Here is an 18,227-nt window from a genome sequence, read left to right as displayed (position 1 = left end):
ATTGGCAAACAAAGGTCTATAGAACTTGCCACAAAATGTTGACATTAAGGCAGCTCTTGCATGGTCTACTGTACACTGGACCAAAACCAATATGTTCTTAGATTTGGTGGGTGTTTTATGAAATGCAAGTATCATCTTAATTTACAAAAAAGAACAAATCACATATGTTATACCAAACAATAAATATTTAATAAATAATTTCTAATAAATTAAAGTCGTTTGACATCACAATAATAAATATACAAAATATACAAGTATAAAAATAGGTATTAACAATACAATCCAATCCTACCATACTTGACAATGGATATTATCATAGCATTCCCTTAAAGGCTTTGCTTGAAGAAGCTCTAGGAATACAGCTAATACTGTGAGACAAAAGTCAAGAACCACCCAAAGGTCTATAAGATGCTGGATCTTCTCACAATGTATCAGGTGTGTTATTTCAACATGGCAGCAGGGAGGGTAGCATCATGGGTTGGTCTGATAAATGATGAAAATGATGAGATAAAGCTAATGAGATCAAGCTAATGGAGCAGACTATTTGGCTGATTGTTGACTTGCATTTTGAGCGTCCATCACCTCTTCGGGAATATAGAGCAGCATTTTTGGAGAACACATTTTACAACATATTCTAAGCAAAGTAAAAAATAATAAAAACCTGTGAAGTGTAATAAGGTTCTTATAACAAGATACAAGATAGCGCTGTTAATCCCATGACATATCACATAGTGATATAAAAATGTTTTGTTTTTTTTAAAGTCCAAAAAGATACAAAGGCTTTCTTTCGAACACCAATAATGCATCCCAAATCTGTAACCCAAACTTTGATAATTGTACATGTGGCCGTCACATGCACAATGTCCAGTAGTGCATTTTTCCTTATTTTCTCATTGATAAGTCTTATATTTGGCCAATATTGGTCACTTATTGTTCTTGAAAGGCCACGGGGACAGTATCACTGATCCAAGAAAGTCCTAGGACACTATATTCTGTATCAAACTGCCAGTCATTGATTGTCTGACTAGTCCAGAGTTGTGCCCTTATCCTGTCACCTGACTTCAAAAGTCTGATGCTTCCAGAGAAAGAAGATGGTTGGGGCATCATGTTCACCATCGTAGACTTGTCGATAGAAACGTTTACCTTCAAGATCGGCTCTTTTTCAATGTTTTTCAGAACGGAGAGGGACACTGACGCCTCCTCTTGGCATTGATTAGAATCAACACATTTCAAAGTTATCTGGGAGAAGACGAAGTAGTAACCAGTTCTTTTAACCACAAGTTCCTGTTTGTCAAGTTCAAAATCTTGGTTCACAAAAGTGCTGGTCACCCCGCTCCTACTCCATTCCAAAGTAGTGTTTATCAGCTGAACTACAAAAGAAAAAACAGGGATAGGTTTAAAATGGCATATGGATATTATGGGTTGGATACAACACTGTGCACAACAAGAGCTTGAATTTAGTAATTCTCTGTACAAACATTTTAATCAAGTTGAAATCCTCATCTATTAGCCAGAATGGAGGTGATTTGCTAAGAGTGCGGTATGTCCTGTCATGTCCATGCATTACATAGACAGACCATTGATTTAAATTGGCACTATCATGGGGTGGCCCTGCATGGTTGCTCCTGGGTTTCCCTATGGATTACAGATGATCATTGAAAGCACTGTACCAGCTTTTGGACATCTTGTAATCATTGGAAGACCCAAAGTGGACAATTCCTTTAAGTATTTGAGTTGGCATTTACTAGGAATATGGAAATTGTTGTCAGGTCTTGGCCTTTTTCTTGGGCTTTCATGATTCAAATAATACAATTTAAAAAAGTATGCTTTACCTTTACATCCTCAATGTACCTCAACATATTACAAATTAATGCTTACTATACACCTATTCTAAAATCTCCTTCTATGTGTGTTCTCTAGAACTGCCTCTGTTCAGTTCTTTTGCAGTAAATATATAGTGTGAGTTAATTAATAAGGTACCCCAGTTCAGGACCCTCATCCATTAGACAAAGTTCAGAAGAGCAACCAAAAGCTCCTTTTTCTTTGGAACAGCATGTAGATCACAGTTGATCATGGAGCTCCTAGCAGCAGGACACCATGTCATCTGCTTATCCTAATAGAGAGGAATTGTCTGAAATGGACATCCCCTTTAAATCTGTAAAGTCCACTCTAGGTCTTTTTTAAATAAGTGGCTGATTTCTAGTCTGGAGCCTGACATGGATATCAGTCAACTTATCTGAAGATGATCAATGTATTGTTATCAATGGGTACAAATAAGAAGAATATAAAATTGACTCACCGTTATCTACCACCAGTTGAGTGTTCCTTCTCTGTAAAAAAAAAATTATAAGAAAAATCAGATTAATAAAAAATAGGTTTAATAAAATGTTTCTTTAAAAATTTTGAAAATATCTAAAAAATGCTAATATTATTGGAGCACAAAGAAGAGCCCATTGGGGTAGTGTCATCATAAATAATGACTATGTATTGGGTGGAGCAGAGTCTTTATTAAACTATATGGTCTATGTATTGTATCTACTGTATGGATAAAAGAGACAAGAGTTTCACCCAGGTGTCTAAGGCACGAAAATAACTTACCTCCTGGTTCATCTGGATCTGTGCACTAACAATGGATTCGAATTGCGGTCTCTCCCAAGCCACATATAATGTGCAAAGTGACCCCACCACCATAGTGAGCAGAACCAAAGAGATGACAAGGCAATAGTCCAGAAAGCGGCATCTTGGAAGGGAAGCCTTTGGATTCTCTGGGTCTTCTGATCTGACTGGTGGAGACATGATGTCTGCAGTAAAAGAACAGACTGAAGTCCTTGTGAGTGAGATGCGAAATTGATTGTGTCGGGAAGCTCTGTTTTCAGCTGTTTATATACTAGTCTGCAGAGAGAGGAAGTTTGCCTGAGAGCCGGGGTTTCCAAGACATAGAAAAACCATACGTGCACAGTGGAGATTTCCACTATGTGACTGAAAGACAGAGGCTGTGAAAGAGACAGTGAAAGAGAGAAAGAAAGAATGACGGAGAGAGACCATGAAGAGGGCAAAAGGATAAAAAGAGACAAAGGGAAATAGGGAAAAAAGAGAAGATAACAGAGATATAACCTGAAGCTCCTGGACTCAAATGCAAAATCTGTAACAGTAGTTATTATACATATCATACAGCATGGTCCAAAAGCATGGAGACACCTGAATAAATGGAAAACGGTGGTTGGGAACACCATCCTGTGTGTGGCATATTACTAAGCAGAAGGGGGCAAATCTGTATGGTGTGCTGTCCAAGAAAACAACCATTTTGAAAGCCGCTATCTTGAAACCAAACCAACATTTTCCAAAGGGAAGGGGTTTGCATCGAGCAAATTTGTTATTAAATGTGATGTAACATTATTTCTGACAAAGTTATTAATAATTTTAAAAAAATCGTCATGGGACACTGCATTATATACTCGATGTGCCCCCCATTGTTTTGAATCGTCAAGGCGATCTTCTTCTCCCATTCATGATCTCAGTAGACATGCTCGCACAAGTATCCAGGATCTGCTGTTGCATGTGCACCACACTCTGGAATTTCACTGAGTGTACCCTGGACTTGACATCATCCCACAGGTAGAAGTCCAAGAGGGTGGGATCCGGCAAGCACTGGGGACACTCCACCAGGCCAGAATGTCCAGTCCACGGAAGCTGCTAAACCAAAAACATGTGGACAACACATCCATGTGGGGGGCACCATCCTGCTTTAAAGAACACTGGGAACGTGCCATCTTCGTTGCACAGTGACAGAGACACCTCGTCGTGTAACAATTGTAAATACTTGACAGCAATAAGGTTACTGTCAATGAAGAATGGGCCCTCTTCGCCTGTGGCAGTTTTGTTATATCCACTTCTTGGCAGGTCCAACACATAACATGTTTGGCAAAATTTGGCAAAAGCAGTTTACCAACAGTTTCATGGCAGATGGGTGTTAGAGTGCTGAGCATTGAAAATTGCTGCAATGACTCCCTGGAGATCAACACAATCTCTGTCCTGTACTCACATGCCATATCTGTGTCTGTAACAAAGATAACATTGGTAATACCTTTGGCAGGAGTGAAGGCATGCCACATTTAAGCACGGATTTGGATTCCTCATCAAATTCTCTACCCAATGCATATGTCACATGCACCCCTTCCAGTTTGAAAATATCAACTTTGTTCCAAGATGGCCATTGTCAAAATAGCCACATGTTGGACACCAACCCTCACAGATTAGCCCCCTTCCTCTTAGCAATAGCAACATGCGACACACTGGATGGCATTTCCAAATAACATTTTCCATTTATTCTGGTGTCTCTCTGTATTTGAACCGCCGTGTAGTATAACTCTCAAATAACCTCTTGAACCCTCTCTACACCCCTGGATGAGACATAAACAGAAAAGGTAAAGAAAGTGAATATAACAAAGATAAAGAGAGAAAAATGTAGAAAGAGAGCCCTTTAAAGATCGCTAACTTTTCACGAAACGTTTAAGGCTACTTTTCACATTAGTATTTTTTGCGGATCCGTCATGGATCTGCACAAACGCTTCCGTTACCATAATACAACCGCATGCATCCGTCATGAACGGATCCGGTTGTATTTAGTCTTCTATAGCCAAGACGGATCCGTCATGAACACCATTGAAAGTCCGTTTTCTATTGTGTCAGAGAAAACAGATCTGTTCACATTGACTTACATTGTATGCCAGGACGGATCCTTCTTGCTCCGCACCACATGGCGGACAGAAAAACGCTGCAGGCAGCGTTTTGGTGTCCGCCTCCAGAGCGGAATGGTGAATGGAGGCAAACTGATGCATTCTGAGTGGATCCTTTTAGATTCAGAATGCATTAGGGCAAAACTGATCCGTTTTGGACCGTTTGTGAGAACCCATGATGGATCTCAGAAACGGAAAGCCAAAACGCTAGTGTGAAAGTAGCCTAATATGTTATAGAGACAGATCAAAAGTTTAGATCAGTGGGGCTCTGAATGTTTTCCTCCATCATTTCATCATTATCTATTTCTGCTTTCTTTCTTTCTTTCTTTCTTTCCTTCCTTTTCTCTTCTTCTTGTCTTCTCCTTTCTTAGCTGCCTTGATTCTTCCTTCCTGCATTCCTTGCTTCTTTCTTTCCTCCTTTTCTTCCGTCTATCTTTTTGTGCTTTCCTGACAGTAACCTTACTGCTGTCAAGTATCTGCAATTGTTATGTGACGAGGTGTCTGTGTCACTGTCTCCCTCCTTTCCTATCCTTCCTTTCTTTATTTTTTCTATGTGTTATTTCCATGAACAGCTTTGTGGGGTACCTAGTACAGGGAGAATATTATCAAAGAGTAACTGACATTTCATTTTTTCCTAACTGTATAGTACAGGCGACTATAAGAAACTTTATAATGTATCTCTTCAGAGGAAGATGCTTTCTTCTCTTCTTATCAGGCTCCACTCCTCTCCTCTTCACTCTTCTCATCTAACTCTCAGTCCACTGCTAAAATCTGTCTTCAGTGGAGACACTATGCCTGCTCACTGAAGGATCAAATTACATAGAAGTCTTTGAGAGGTGAGGGGAGGAGTTGAAGGGAGGGGCCTCTGGAAAGGGCAGAGAGACTTCTGCTTGTTTGTAAGTGATGTACTGTCTAACTTCACTGCTGGATTAAAATCTGAACTGCTTAGGCCTCCTGTGTAGTGTCCTCCATTACCTCTGCTACCTCAGAGGTTTTGGTACAGAGAGTGAGAGAGCATGATTCCATATTTCTTTATGTCCTGTGTATGGGCAACCATGATATGGGAGGTGAGATAGCCAAACATGTTCATGTAAGAAAAAAGCAAAAACACATTTGCACAGCTCACCCAAATCCTGCTTGTATTAAACCACTCCCGGATGGTAGTTGTTAGGCTTCACAGATGATCCCCTGGATCGGGGGTAGCAAATTAACTCACAAAAAGAAATCTGGTGTGAACCAGCGCCTAAGTTGCATAGCATAACTTTTAATAAACTAGTTAAAGAGAATCTTTCATGGGTTTATATGTTAAAAACTGGTATGCTTACTAGATAGGACGGCCCCTAGAGATGCCAGAACTTTTTTTTCTAAAATACCCCTCCATTCAGTGCTGTGTCCGCCGCTGTTTTTATCGCCCAGTATGTTAATTTAGAGTATCAGTCGGGGCAGATTGACCTTAGATCTTAAAGGGAAATTTCCCGGTCGGTTCATGCCTAGGGGGCAGTCTCACGGCCGTCCAGAGGAAGTTTTTGGGGATGTATTTTGTGCTGCTGGCAGTAGTTTGTGATGGACTGTGGTATTTGGCTTTGTTGGGGTGGTATAATGTGTGACAATATGGTATTGCTGGCCCTGCGTTCCATCAGTTTGGACCCAACTACAAAAAGGGCCACTTTTAGTATTTTTTCCAGGGCCACTTTAAGTTCCCAGTCCGCCCCTTGTATCGGTACAGGGAGGAGAAGACAGCCGGGTTTCTCAGTGAGCGTCTCCTTCTCCCTGGCTGTAGCGTGGTTAATCGCAGCGGAGAGCGTTACAGCCAGGGGGAAGGTGAGCTGTTTTTACCATTCAATTCTATGCTAAGAATTACTTTACCTCTGGTGCCCACTTTACTTGATAGAACAGGGTTCATTCTTCCAAATTCCTGTGGATATGCCATATATAAAAACAGAAATATAGTGGCAATACTGGAGGAGCTGCTCAACCCCTAACACTGTAGCGTGTTTTACATTGGGGGAGCAGCCCCACCGCATGTGGACCGCAGTGAACGACTATCCCCAGCAAAAAATCCATACGGTGGAGGATGTCGGCGCGGTCCACATGCACCACAAGGGCATCCTACACAAAACGGAGCATTGTGCGGATGTAAATACAATCATATAAATCACAAAAAAAAATGCACCAAACGGATATGCCACTGACTATACTGGCTAGTCATAAATGCAGATATTAAAAGCTGAGACTTTCGCCAATATATTCCTGTCAGGAAAATATCGGAGCCCTTCATGCACCACGTCACGGTCACTCAGCATGGCAAAGGGTCCTACCACTACGCTAACTATGGTGTGAACACGGTCTGAAGGCAATGTAATCCAGCTCACAGCCTATATTAGATATGCCATATATGTCTAAAGTGGCAAAGTGATTTTAGGTTTAGCATTGTCACCATGTAACCACATTATAACGGCTCTGGTTAAAGTATTAAATATGCAGGAAGTGTGGAAAGCCTCAATCACATCCAAACTGCAGCATTACATTACACTACATCATATCAAGTCACTTCTGGAAAGATATCCGAATGATCTCAGTTTTAGTCTAGTTTTTAGTAATCAGCTGTCACCCACTATAAACCGCGAATATCCTACAGCTTATATTTGTCACGCTTCGGTGTTGGAGGGAAACACCACACCGAGCATAGGAGGGAAGTGGGGAACAGGGAATCAGGTCTGAGAACGAAAATGGACACCTCCTAGTGAAAACCCTAACCAAAATCCTGACTGACTACCAGTATAAACAGACCCCAAAGGTAGGTGAGTTCATACGCAGGAATACCTAGAGTCCTATCAAGCCCTATAGGACCCTGGTACTAATCCGATGGTATATTCTAACATAGAGGCGTCCCCATGGGAGCTGGCATAGATTTAGACAGGAGGTGGATACACCGACACCTCTACATAAATGTGGCGCATCCACTGCCAGCTAAAGAGGCATTAAGACCAGCGTCTAAAATGCCAGTCCTAATAAATGATCCCCATAGCGCTGATGCTGCTGCCAGGGTTGTAGAAATGGAGAACTACTATAAATGGATTACTTTCTGAGAAGCACACGGTTGACCAAGAAAACAGAGTCTATGATGTCAACCGACAGATGCATAGCTGCTGGTCAGAAACCACAGAAACTACAAGACTTAATAACAGTGGCTGAGGATGAGGCGAGGTTGTTGGATCACTACCTTCAAGACATCAACATTGACCAATATGTGTCTTTGGTCAAGCAGTGAAAGATATGCAACTTTGGAACAGTCAGGGCTGGTGCAACCATATAGGAGAACTAGGCGTTTGTATAGGGCGCCGGCCTGCTGGGGGCGCCCTAGTGGGCTCCCCCTGACTGGGGCTGCAGCCCTACGTGAGCTGCTCTTGAGCCGACCCCAGAGCCGTTACAGGGGAGCCAGGAGGTGGAGGTCCTTCTTAAATATGGCAGAGCAGGCATCTGCTTACCCTGATGGCAGGTGCCTGCTCTGCCAGTAAGTTACCGGAGGAGAGGAGGCAGGCGGCAAGGGAGGCTGTTCTAGCAGCATCCCACTCCTCCCTCGTGCGCCCTCTGTGATGCCGGAATATGACGCCATTCCGGCCCCGGCATACTAAACGGCGCGCTGGAGGACTGAGGGCTGAGGAGCTGCACCACACTAGACCCCAGGGAGGTGAGTGTTTAAGTGTTTGACTGAGTGAGTGTCTGCCTGTGTATTTTTGTCAGTGAGTGAGTGTATGTATGTCTGTCTTTCTGTCATTGAGTGTCTGTGTGTATGTCAGTGAGTGAGTGTATGTCAGTGAGTGAGTGTATGTCAGTGAGTGTGGATGTCTGTCGGTCAGTAAGGCTGCGTTCACACGGGCGAGTATTCCGCGCGGGTGCAATGCGGTAGGTGAACGTATTGCACCCGCACTGAATCCGGACCCATTCATTTCAATGGGGCTGTTCAGATGACCGGTGATTTTCACGCATCACTTGTGCGTTGCGTGAAAATCGCAGCATGCTCTATATTCTGCGTTTTTTCACGCAACGCAGGCCCCATAGAAGTGAATGGGGTTGCGTGAAAATCGCAAGCATCCGCAAGCAAGTGCGGATGCTGTGCGATTTTCACGCATGGTTGCTAGGTGACAGTCTATAAACTGTATTATTTTCCCTTATAACATGGTTATAAGGGAAAATAATAGCATTCTGAAAACAGAATGCATAGTAGGTGATCAGTTGAGGGTTAAAAAAAATAAAAAAAATTAACTCACCTTCTCCGTTTGTTCGCGTAGCTCCCTGTCTCTTCTTTACTTCTCAAAAGATGAACTATGGGCTAAAGGACCTTTGGTGACGTCAGATCACATGCTCCAATCACATGGTCCATTACCGCGGTGATGGACCATGTGATTGGAGCATGTGATCTGACGTCACCAAAGGTCCTTTAGCCCATAGTTCATCTTTTGAGAAGTAAAGAAGAGACCGGGACTTACGTGAACAAACGGAGAAGGTGAGTTAATTTTTTTTATTTTTTTTAACCCTCAACTGATCACCTACTAAGCATTCTGTTTTCAGAATGCTATTATTTTCCCTTATAACCATGTTATAAGGGAAAATAATAACATCTACACAACACTGAACCCAAACCTGAACTTCTGTGAAGAAGTTCGGGTCTGGGTACCACAGTCGTTTTTTTATCACGCGCATGCAAAACACATTGCACCCGCGCGATAAAAACTGAACATCGGAACGCAATCGCAGTCAAAACTGACTGCAATTGCATTCCTACTCGCGCGGGTTTGCCGCAACACACCGGGACGCATCCGGAACTAATCCGGACACGCTCGTGTGAACTCAGCCTAAGTGTCTGTATGTTTGTCAGTGAGTATATGTGTGTGTTTGTCTGCCAGTGAGTGAGTGTCTGTCAGTGAGTTTCTGTGTGTGTGTGTTTCAGTGGGTAGGTGTATGTCTGTCAGTGAATGTCTGTCAGTGAGTGAGTGTGTGTCTGTCTGTCAGTGAGTGTATGTGTGTCTGTCAGTTAGTATGTCTGTCAGTGAATTTCTGTGTATGTCAATCAGTGAGTGTCTGAGTGCATGTCTGTCTGTCAGTGAGTGTACGTCTGTCTATCAGTGAGTGCATGTCTGTCTGTCAGTGAGTGTATGTCTGTCTGTCAGTGAGTGTGCAGCACGCCAGACCTGCAGGGTATAGTGATTGTGAGGTCACGGTTATAGGCAAGCGAGGGTTGCTCACTGTATTGGAGAACCCTGGGCAGGCATGCGGCAGTGAAGGAGAGGTAGACACAGTTCCTCTGGGGCACACTCGATATGTAGGGACCAGGCCTGATGGTGGATGAGGTGCCCTGGATGTTACAGGTATTTTGAGTGCCTGGGGCAAGGTCCCTTTTGGATTCGTGACGCCAGTGCCTGTAACGGTGGCACACCGATTTATAGTTGGAATAACTGAGGTACACAGATGGTATAGTGAACCAAACGTTGCTTTACTGAACAGTCCAACTTTGTACATACAGATGGTAACACAGTCCTTTAGATCACAGCTTTTCAAGCAGGCTTTATTCCACACGATGGCAGGTAGTAATTATGCAAGATACTCAGAGGGTAAATCCACAATGCACTCAGAATCAGGTTGTACCTTTCCTCAGAAATAGCGTACACTGTCCTTTTCTAGAACTCCTGTCTGGTTTCAATCCCAAGGCCCGGATGCCTAAATGGTGGCTTAAATCCTTGGTATATATATATATCTTCCTCTCGTATTAAATCCTTGCTTTTCTTTCTATATAGCATCTGCCCATCAGTGTTACTTATCTTTGTTGGAGATCCTGACTGTGGGTTTCTCCCAGGAGGTGCTGTCCTGCAACTGGGGTGTCTTCAGAGCTAACTAAGGCTCTCTTGATCCGCAGGTAGGCTAGGATCCCTCTACTAGCCTCCTGGTAACAACTAGAAGCCTGGGCTGTCTAGCTGCATGTCAGGAGGAGGCCCTCAGCTCGTCCCTGGCTGGTGCCTTCTAACTTCTGTCTCTGCAGACTCCTGACTCTGAACTAACTCTCCTTGTCTGGGCCTGGACATTTATACTAGGGGCTCCCTATCTCCCTCTAGAGTCTGGGATGTCTAACTACACCCAACTAGGCCTGCTAAGCATTTACACAGGGGAACATTGCATGTAAAAACACATTGAAAATACATTAAATGCATAATAAAATATAACATTTCTGTCCCTTGTGAGTAGAAGTAACACACACACAAATTGACCCTTGTGTAGTGCCCACGCCTATCTAGTGGGACACTACAAGTGTATGTATGTCTGTCAGTGAGTGTATGTGTGTCTGTCAGTGAGTTTCTGCGTATGTCATTCAGTGAGTGTCTGAGTGCGTGTCTGTCAGTGAGTGTATGTCTGTCTGTCAGTGAGTGTATGTATGTCTGTCAGTGAGTGTATGTCTGTCTGTCAGTGAGTGTATGTGTGTCTGTCAGTGAGTGTATGTGTGTCTGTCAGTGAGTGTATGTGTGTCTGTCAGTGAGTTTCTGTGTATGTCATTCAGTGAGTGTCTGAGTGCATGTCTGTCTGTCTGTCAGTGAGTGACATGAGGGGGCGGCAAAATGGATCTTTGCCTAGGGCGGCAAAAATCCTTGCACCGGCCCTGGGAACAGTGGTGTGATTCCACCATAAAAAAAGACTATAGCTTCATTAAGGCTACTTTCACACTTGCGTTCGGTGCTGATCCGTCTGGTATCTGCACAGACGGATCCGCACCTATAATGCAAACGCTTGCATCCGTTCAGAACGGATCCGTCAGCATAAACAGCTTTTTCAGATCTGAGTTTTCACATTGTGAAAACTCAGATCCGACAGTATATTCTAACACAGAGGCGTTCCCATGGTGATGGGGACGCTTCAAGTTAGAATATACTAAGAACTGTTTACATAACGGCCCCCTGCTGCCTGGCAGCACCCGATCTCATACAGGGGGCTGTGATCCGCACAATTAACCCCTCAGGTGCCGCACCTGAGGGGTTAATTGTGCGTATCATAGCCCCCTGTAAGAGATCAGGTGCTGCCAGGCAGCAGGGGGCCCCCCTTCCTCCCTCCCCAGTTTTAAATTCATTGGTGGCCAGTGCGGCCCTCCCCTCCCTCCCCAGTATTAAATTCATTGGTGGCCAGTGCGGCCTCCCCTCTCCCCCCCTCCTAATTAAAATCACCCCCCCCTCATCATTGGTGGCAGCGGAGAGTTCCGATCGGTGGCAGCAGGGGGCCGTTATGTAAACAGTTCTTAGTATATTCTAACTTGAAGCGTCCCCATCACCATGGGAACGCCTCTGTGTTAGAATATACTGTCGGATCTGAGTTTTCACGATGTGAAAACTCAGATCTGAAAAAGCTGTTTATGCAGACGGATCCGTTCTGAACGGATGCAAGCGTTTGCATTATAGGTGCGCAGATACCAGACGGATCCGCATCGAACGCAAGTGTGAAAGTAGCCTTAATGAAGCTATAGCCTTTTTTTATGGTGGAATCACACCACTGTTCCCAGGGCCGGTGCAAGGATTTTTGCCGCCCTAGGCAAAGATCCATTTTGCCGCCCCTCATGTCACTCACTCACTGACAGACACACACACACACACACTGACAGACAGACAGACACGCACTCAGACACTCACTGAATGATGTACACAGAAACTCACTGACAGACACACATACACTCACTGACAGACATACATACACTCACTGATAGACAGACATGCACTCAGACACTCACTGATTGATATACACAGAAATTCACTGACAGACATACTAACTGACAGACACACATACACTCACTGACAGACAGACACACACTCACTCACTGACAGACATTCACTGACAGACATACACCTACCCACTGAAACACACACACACACACAGAAACTCACTGACAGACACTCACTCACTAGCAGACAAACACACACATATACTCACTGACAAACATACAGACACTTACTGACCGACAGACATCCACACTCACTGACAGACACTCACTCACTGACATACACTCACTCACTGACATACACACAGACACTCAATGACAGACACACATACATTTACTGTCAGAAAGACAGACATACATACACTCACTCACTGACATAAATACACAGGCAGACACTCACTCAGTCAAACACTTAAACACTCACCTCCCTGGGGTCTAGTGTGGTGCAGCTCCTCAGCCCTCAGTCCTCCAGCGCGCCGTTTAGTATGCCGTGGCCGGAATGACGTCACATTCCGGCATCACAGAGGGCGCACGAGGGAGGAGTGGGGAGCTGCTAGAACAGCCTCCCTTGCCGCCTGCCTCCTCTCCTCCGGTAACTTACTGGCAGAGCAGGCACCTGCCATCAGGGTAAGCAGATGCCTGCTCTGCCATATTTAAGAAGGACCTCCACCTCCTGGCTCCCCTGTAACGGCTCTGGGGTCGGCTCAAGAGCCGCTCACGTAGGGCTGCAGCCCCAGTTTGGGGGAGCCCACTAGGGCGCCCCCAGCAGGCCGGCACCCTATACAAACGCCTAGTTCTCCTATATGGTTGCACCAGCCCTGACTGTTCCAAAGTTGCATATCTTTCACTGCTTGACCAAAGACACATATTGGTCAATGTTGATGTCTTGAAGGTAGTGATCCAACAACCTCGCCTCATCCTCAGCCACTGTTATTAAGTCTTGTAGTTTCTGTGGTTTCTGACCAGCAGCTATGCATCTGTCGGTTGACATCATAGACTCTGTTTTCTTGGTCAACCGTGTGCTTCTCAGAAAGTAATCCATTTATAGTAGTTCTCCATTTCTACAACCCTGGCAGCAGCATCAGCGCTATGGGGATCATTTATTAGGACTGGCATTTTAGACGCTGGTCTTAATTAGTGTTGATCACGAATATTCGAATTGCGAATTTTTATCGCGAATATCAGCACTTTGAGAATTCGCAAATATTTAGAATATCGCAAAATATATTCGTAATCGCGAATATTCGATTATTTTTAAAATACCAGTTCATGCGAATTTTATGCGAATTTTCGCAATCAAGAAAATAATGGCTGGAGATCATGAATTCGCAAATTCTCGAATATATGGCGAATACTCGCCCGAATATTCGCGAAATATCGCGAATTCGAATATTGCCCCTGCCGCTCATCACTAGTCTTAATGCCTCTTTAGCTGGCAGTGGATGCGCCACATTTATGTAGAGGTGTCGGTGTATCCACCTCCTGTCTAAATCTATGCCAGCTCCCTTGCTGGCGTAGATTAAGACCATTTTCTACTTCTAAAAAAGGCGTAGAAAATGATAATTGAGACAGCCCTGCCCGCCCGCCCCCTTTACTGCCCATGTCACGCTCCCTTTTTTTGGACCTAGCATGAGCCAAAAAGTGGCGTATATCTTTAAGTAAATTATCCCCTGTGTTTCTTGTGCCCACTGATATAATGTACTACTGTACTTTCTGCTGGATATCTTTACCACCTTTCCTCATCTCGCCAGGTTCAGTTGCTTTGCTCTCCACTCCTCTGTCATGATCCATGAAAGTCTCGTTTTGTTTGGTCTGCTTTTCTTGAGCTTTCTCAATGAGGACATAGTGTTCCTCCAGCTCCTCTTCCAACTGAGGAGTATGGGCCTCTGCTTCTGCCACTCGAAAGATTTGGCAAGTAAATCCCCTCCGGAGCCATAACTTGCTCCATTTTTAGGAATGACTGTCCCCACTTGAAGTGGCTGTAATTATGCCAACACAAGTTTTCTAACCTCTTACCAACTCAGTGGTCACACTTCCTCAGGTCACTCAGTCTCTCCAGTCTTCTCCGTTCCTTTCTCTTCAGCTCTCTGGACCTTTCCTTGGCAGTTGTGGCTTGGACTCATCTTAGCATTTTGCTACTATGATATCCATAACAGCAACCATTTTTGGAAAGAACATTCCATTTTAATAGCTATCGTGCAGCCTCGCCACCAAGCAACAGCACCACTTGCAGTTCATGGACACTAGGAGCCCCCTACCCTTTGTTAGTGACTGTGAAAGCACAATATATCTTTGTGACTTTTGGGCTAATGGTACAGTGGACCTGTCCCGTGCTACGCTGACCTTACCTAGGGTAGCATATTCAAGTTCCACTTTTGTTCTTGTGCCATATTTTTCATAAAAATGTGCCTCAAAAATATATTGTTATAATGCTCCCTAAATGTCTTGTATGACCTTATTGGGGAGGGGGGGGGGGGGGACCCGAAGTGTAAAATAAACAAAAGGATAATGAAATAATAATTTTAAAAAATGTCACCACTAGCCCACACTGCAGTAGCCCTACCCTCAGTGACTATAATCCATATATTCCCTATATCAAAGTTACCAAAAATATATACGGTATTTTAGTTGCACTTTTTGCAATAAAAAAGTAAAGTGTGAAAAACAGACTTTTTTTCCTTTTTTTAAAACATTTTTCTTGGTATAAAAATTAAAAACAAAAAATACTAAAATAAAAATGGTATAAAAATAACGCTATAAGTATCACTGAAAAAAAAAAAAGCAAAAATTCAGCAGCCAGGGATACTCTGTGATCACTGGTGGACCTATCAGGCAGGTCTATGATCATGTCCGACTTTGAAGTTCAGAAAGAAACTACACTGCAAAAAAAATAATAAAGGGTTGAAGAGAAAAATGGGGAATTTATTTGCACGGAAAGCAAGTTTCAGTTTCCAAAATGTATCTCTTGTGGGTTCATTGCGATAATAACGGAGCAAAGTTCTTCAAATTTGTTTTGTGTGAAAAATAATTAATTTCATTTCCGAATAGATTCTGCATGAATCAAATATGCTCCAATTGGCCTGAAAATTTGTATATGACATCCTGAGGTCTCCTATGACTTTTTTTTTAAAATCTTTTCTTTTTTTAACATTTTTTTTTACCAATTTTTCTTTAACTCTTTGACAGCAATACTAAATAATTTCAGAATGACACTTACATACGAAGCTATGGGTAAATGGATGGTTGACGGTATAAACACACTGTGCCGTGGCATGTGTTATGTTTTTCATATGAGAAACCTTCTAAAAAGTTTGCCTTGTTCGGGGCAGATGGTGTTTAAACACACGTACTCAATAAAAACTATTTTTGAATCGTTTAAAAATAGTAGCTTGTTGGGTCCAAGCATTCAAATATTTGTCAGAGGAAAGAAGGGCTCATTCTGCACAAGCATCTAAAAATTGTGCTTCAATGGGGGAAGAATTGCCACCCGTATTTTTACACACACAAGTGTTAATTGTCAGAAGAAACAGTGGCTTGCTGGAATTTTTTTATTGGAGAGCAGCAGCAGTACAGTGGATGTGGTGGTAGCAATATTAGTAACAGCAGTAGCAGCATAGCATGGCACAGACAAGGCAGTAAGTGGATATATGTGCGACTGTGTTGGAGTAGTAATCATAGTAGTCGCGGCTGTGATGAGTAGCAGTTGCGAAGGTGGTGACAGCACCAGCAGCAACCATATGGTGCAGAACATGATGATCTATGCCTGATTCATTTTGACAAAAGTGCTGTTTTTTACACTAGTGGAGAACAACTCTGTACCTTAGATGACACTGGAGGTTGGATGAGACAGTACAGTGAGAGTAAAATGGGCCCATTCTGGCTACTGTTCAAGTGTGCCTGCCCAGAAGTCCATGGGGTCATGGAAAAAAGTATGCACTGGAAAAAGGCCACAGTCCAGGTAGGACTGAACCTGGTTGTTCAGGTGGGGCTGCTCCTGGTGTCTCTAGTGACGCATACCTTGTCACAAAATAATAATTGCAAGGAACGGGCCATGTTCTTTGCATGTGACAGTACAAAGCAGGATTTTTTTGGTTGCTAGGTACCTTCCAGCAAGGCTGAATGCACGTCATCAGTTCCCTAAAGGCAGCAAAATCCAATAAGTGGTACGGCAGTGACTGCACTGCCAGCAGCTTGCCAGGTGAGAGTTAAGCTAGCACACCAATGAATTTCTGGACACAGAGAGCTATTTCCTGTCCACACCTTCTATTTTTGATGGCTCAGGATGGTGCAGAGTAGGAGGAATAGTCTCAGTGGAAGAAGCAGTAACTGATGATGAATGCATTTGGATGTGGCCTGGCTGCAGGAAAGGAGACTGGAAGAAGTAGGGCACACTTGTTCCACTCACTGGTGATATTTCTATTTTCCCACAAGGTCTGGCGATGCTGCTTCATGTGCTGCTATAGAGCCAGAGTGCCACTGCTTATTTTCATCCTGCAGATCTTGCACTCGGAAATGCTTTTGTCTTCTGACACAGTGGAGAAAATACCCTCAGACTAGCAGGGAGACACTGTTTTCCATAACACATGGGATTTCATTGCCTCTTCTTAGGAAAAAAAATAAGGCAACCCCCTAGGAGGGGCCAGTAAAGATGATGCAACTGAAAGGCTTCTCTGTGGTTGAAAGGAGGAATGTTGTGAACCCTGGCTTTAATGCAAAGTGTCAGACTCAGAGGTGACATCCACATAATCCTGCTGTGACTGAGAGGAGGAGTGAGCCATCCAGTCCACAATCCCATCCTTCTTCTCCTCAAAAATAATCTGGTGGTGATCAGAAGCCATGGAAAACTGGGGCGTACTACTGCTACTACTGGCTGGGCGGGTGGTGCTGCTACTTCTGTGTGCACTCTGACTCTTGGATGATGAGGCATTGGTTATTTTTGTTTTCCACTCTTCCCTTTACCAGACATTTTATTATGAGGCCTATAAATTAAAACTCACAGGTTTGGTACACACATTATTAAATGGTACTACCAAAATTGCAGGTGTTTTTTTTTGTCATCTAAAGACAATTAAAGTCCCCCCCTTCTACAAACACACTGCACACTGGTATTGACAATTTACAATGACAATAATGCAGTATTTGTAGTAAAATGTGTTTGCTGTAACACTGAATGATATATTGCTGTAATATAGAACACATTTAATTACTCAGTTATAATAATGGAGTTATTGCATTAAAATGTCTTTGCTATAGCACTGAACAGTATCTTGCAGTAATATGCAACAGGTTCAATGACACAGGTATAATAATGGCGTTATTGCAGTATTGCTTTTGCTATAACACTGTACAGTAAGTTGCATAATATGCAATGTGTTCTGTAACACGGATAAATCCCTCCCAGGATCATGTGATCCTCCATCTTTTTACGTCCTGTCATTTTCACCACTGATTTCCACAGTAAAATGGTACTGGTTGCCATTTTTATGTGATTAAGTGAATCAGCAAAACTTTGGATACGTTTGGCAGACACATTTTTTTTAAAATTTGTAATAAATCAGATTTGTTTAGAATCACTTTGTTCATCTCTAGAAGGGATGTGTTTCCATGACTGAAACTGCCAAACACGCATAACAAGGAGTAAAAGCAGAAAATGTAGCCTTCAATGTGCAAACTTTATTAAAACATCATAAAAACACATGCACAGTCATTACACTTTATAACATCCAGTCACTCAATCT

General features: G+C 43.2%; 1 protein-coding gene across 1 annotated transcript; it reads right to left on the bottom strand.

Annotated features, from left to right (window-relative positions):
- Positions 1–234: 234 nt before the first annotated feature.
- LOC120987255 (tumor necrosis factor ligand superfamily member 9-like) lies at positions 235–2,833 on the bottom strand. Its single transcript, XM_040415845.1, has 3 exons — positions 2,599–2,833; positions 2,300–2,330; positions 235–1,370 (listed from the first exon to the last, which is right to left on the bottom strand). The coding sequence occupies exons 1-3, from the start codon at positions 2,794–2,796 to the stop codon at positions 928–930; spliced, it is 672 nt and encodes a 223-aa protein (XP_040271779.1). The 5' UTR covers positions 2,797–2,833; the 3' UTR covers positions 235–927.
- Between the last annotated feature and the right edge of the window lie 15,394 nt (positions 2,834–18,227).

Source organism: Bufo bufo, chromosome 1 (assembly GCF_905171765.1).
Source record: "Bufo bufo chromosome 1, aBufBuf1.1, whole genome shotgun sequence".
In the NCBI taxonomy this organism is placed as follows: Eukaryota; Metazoa; Chordata; class Amphibia; order Anura; family Bufonidae; genus Bufo; species Bufo bufo.
The sequence above is the reverse complement of the archived record's forward strand: the minus strand, read 5'-3'. Positions and strand labels throughout refer to the sequence as shown.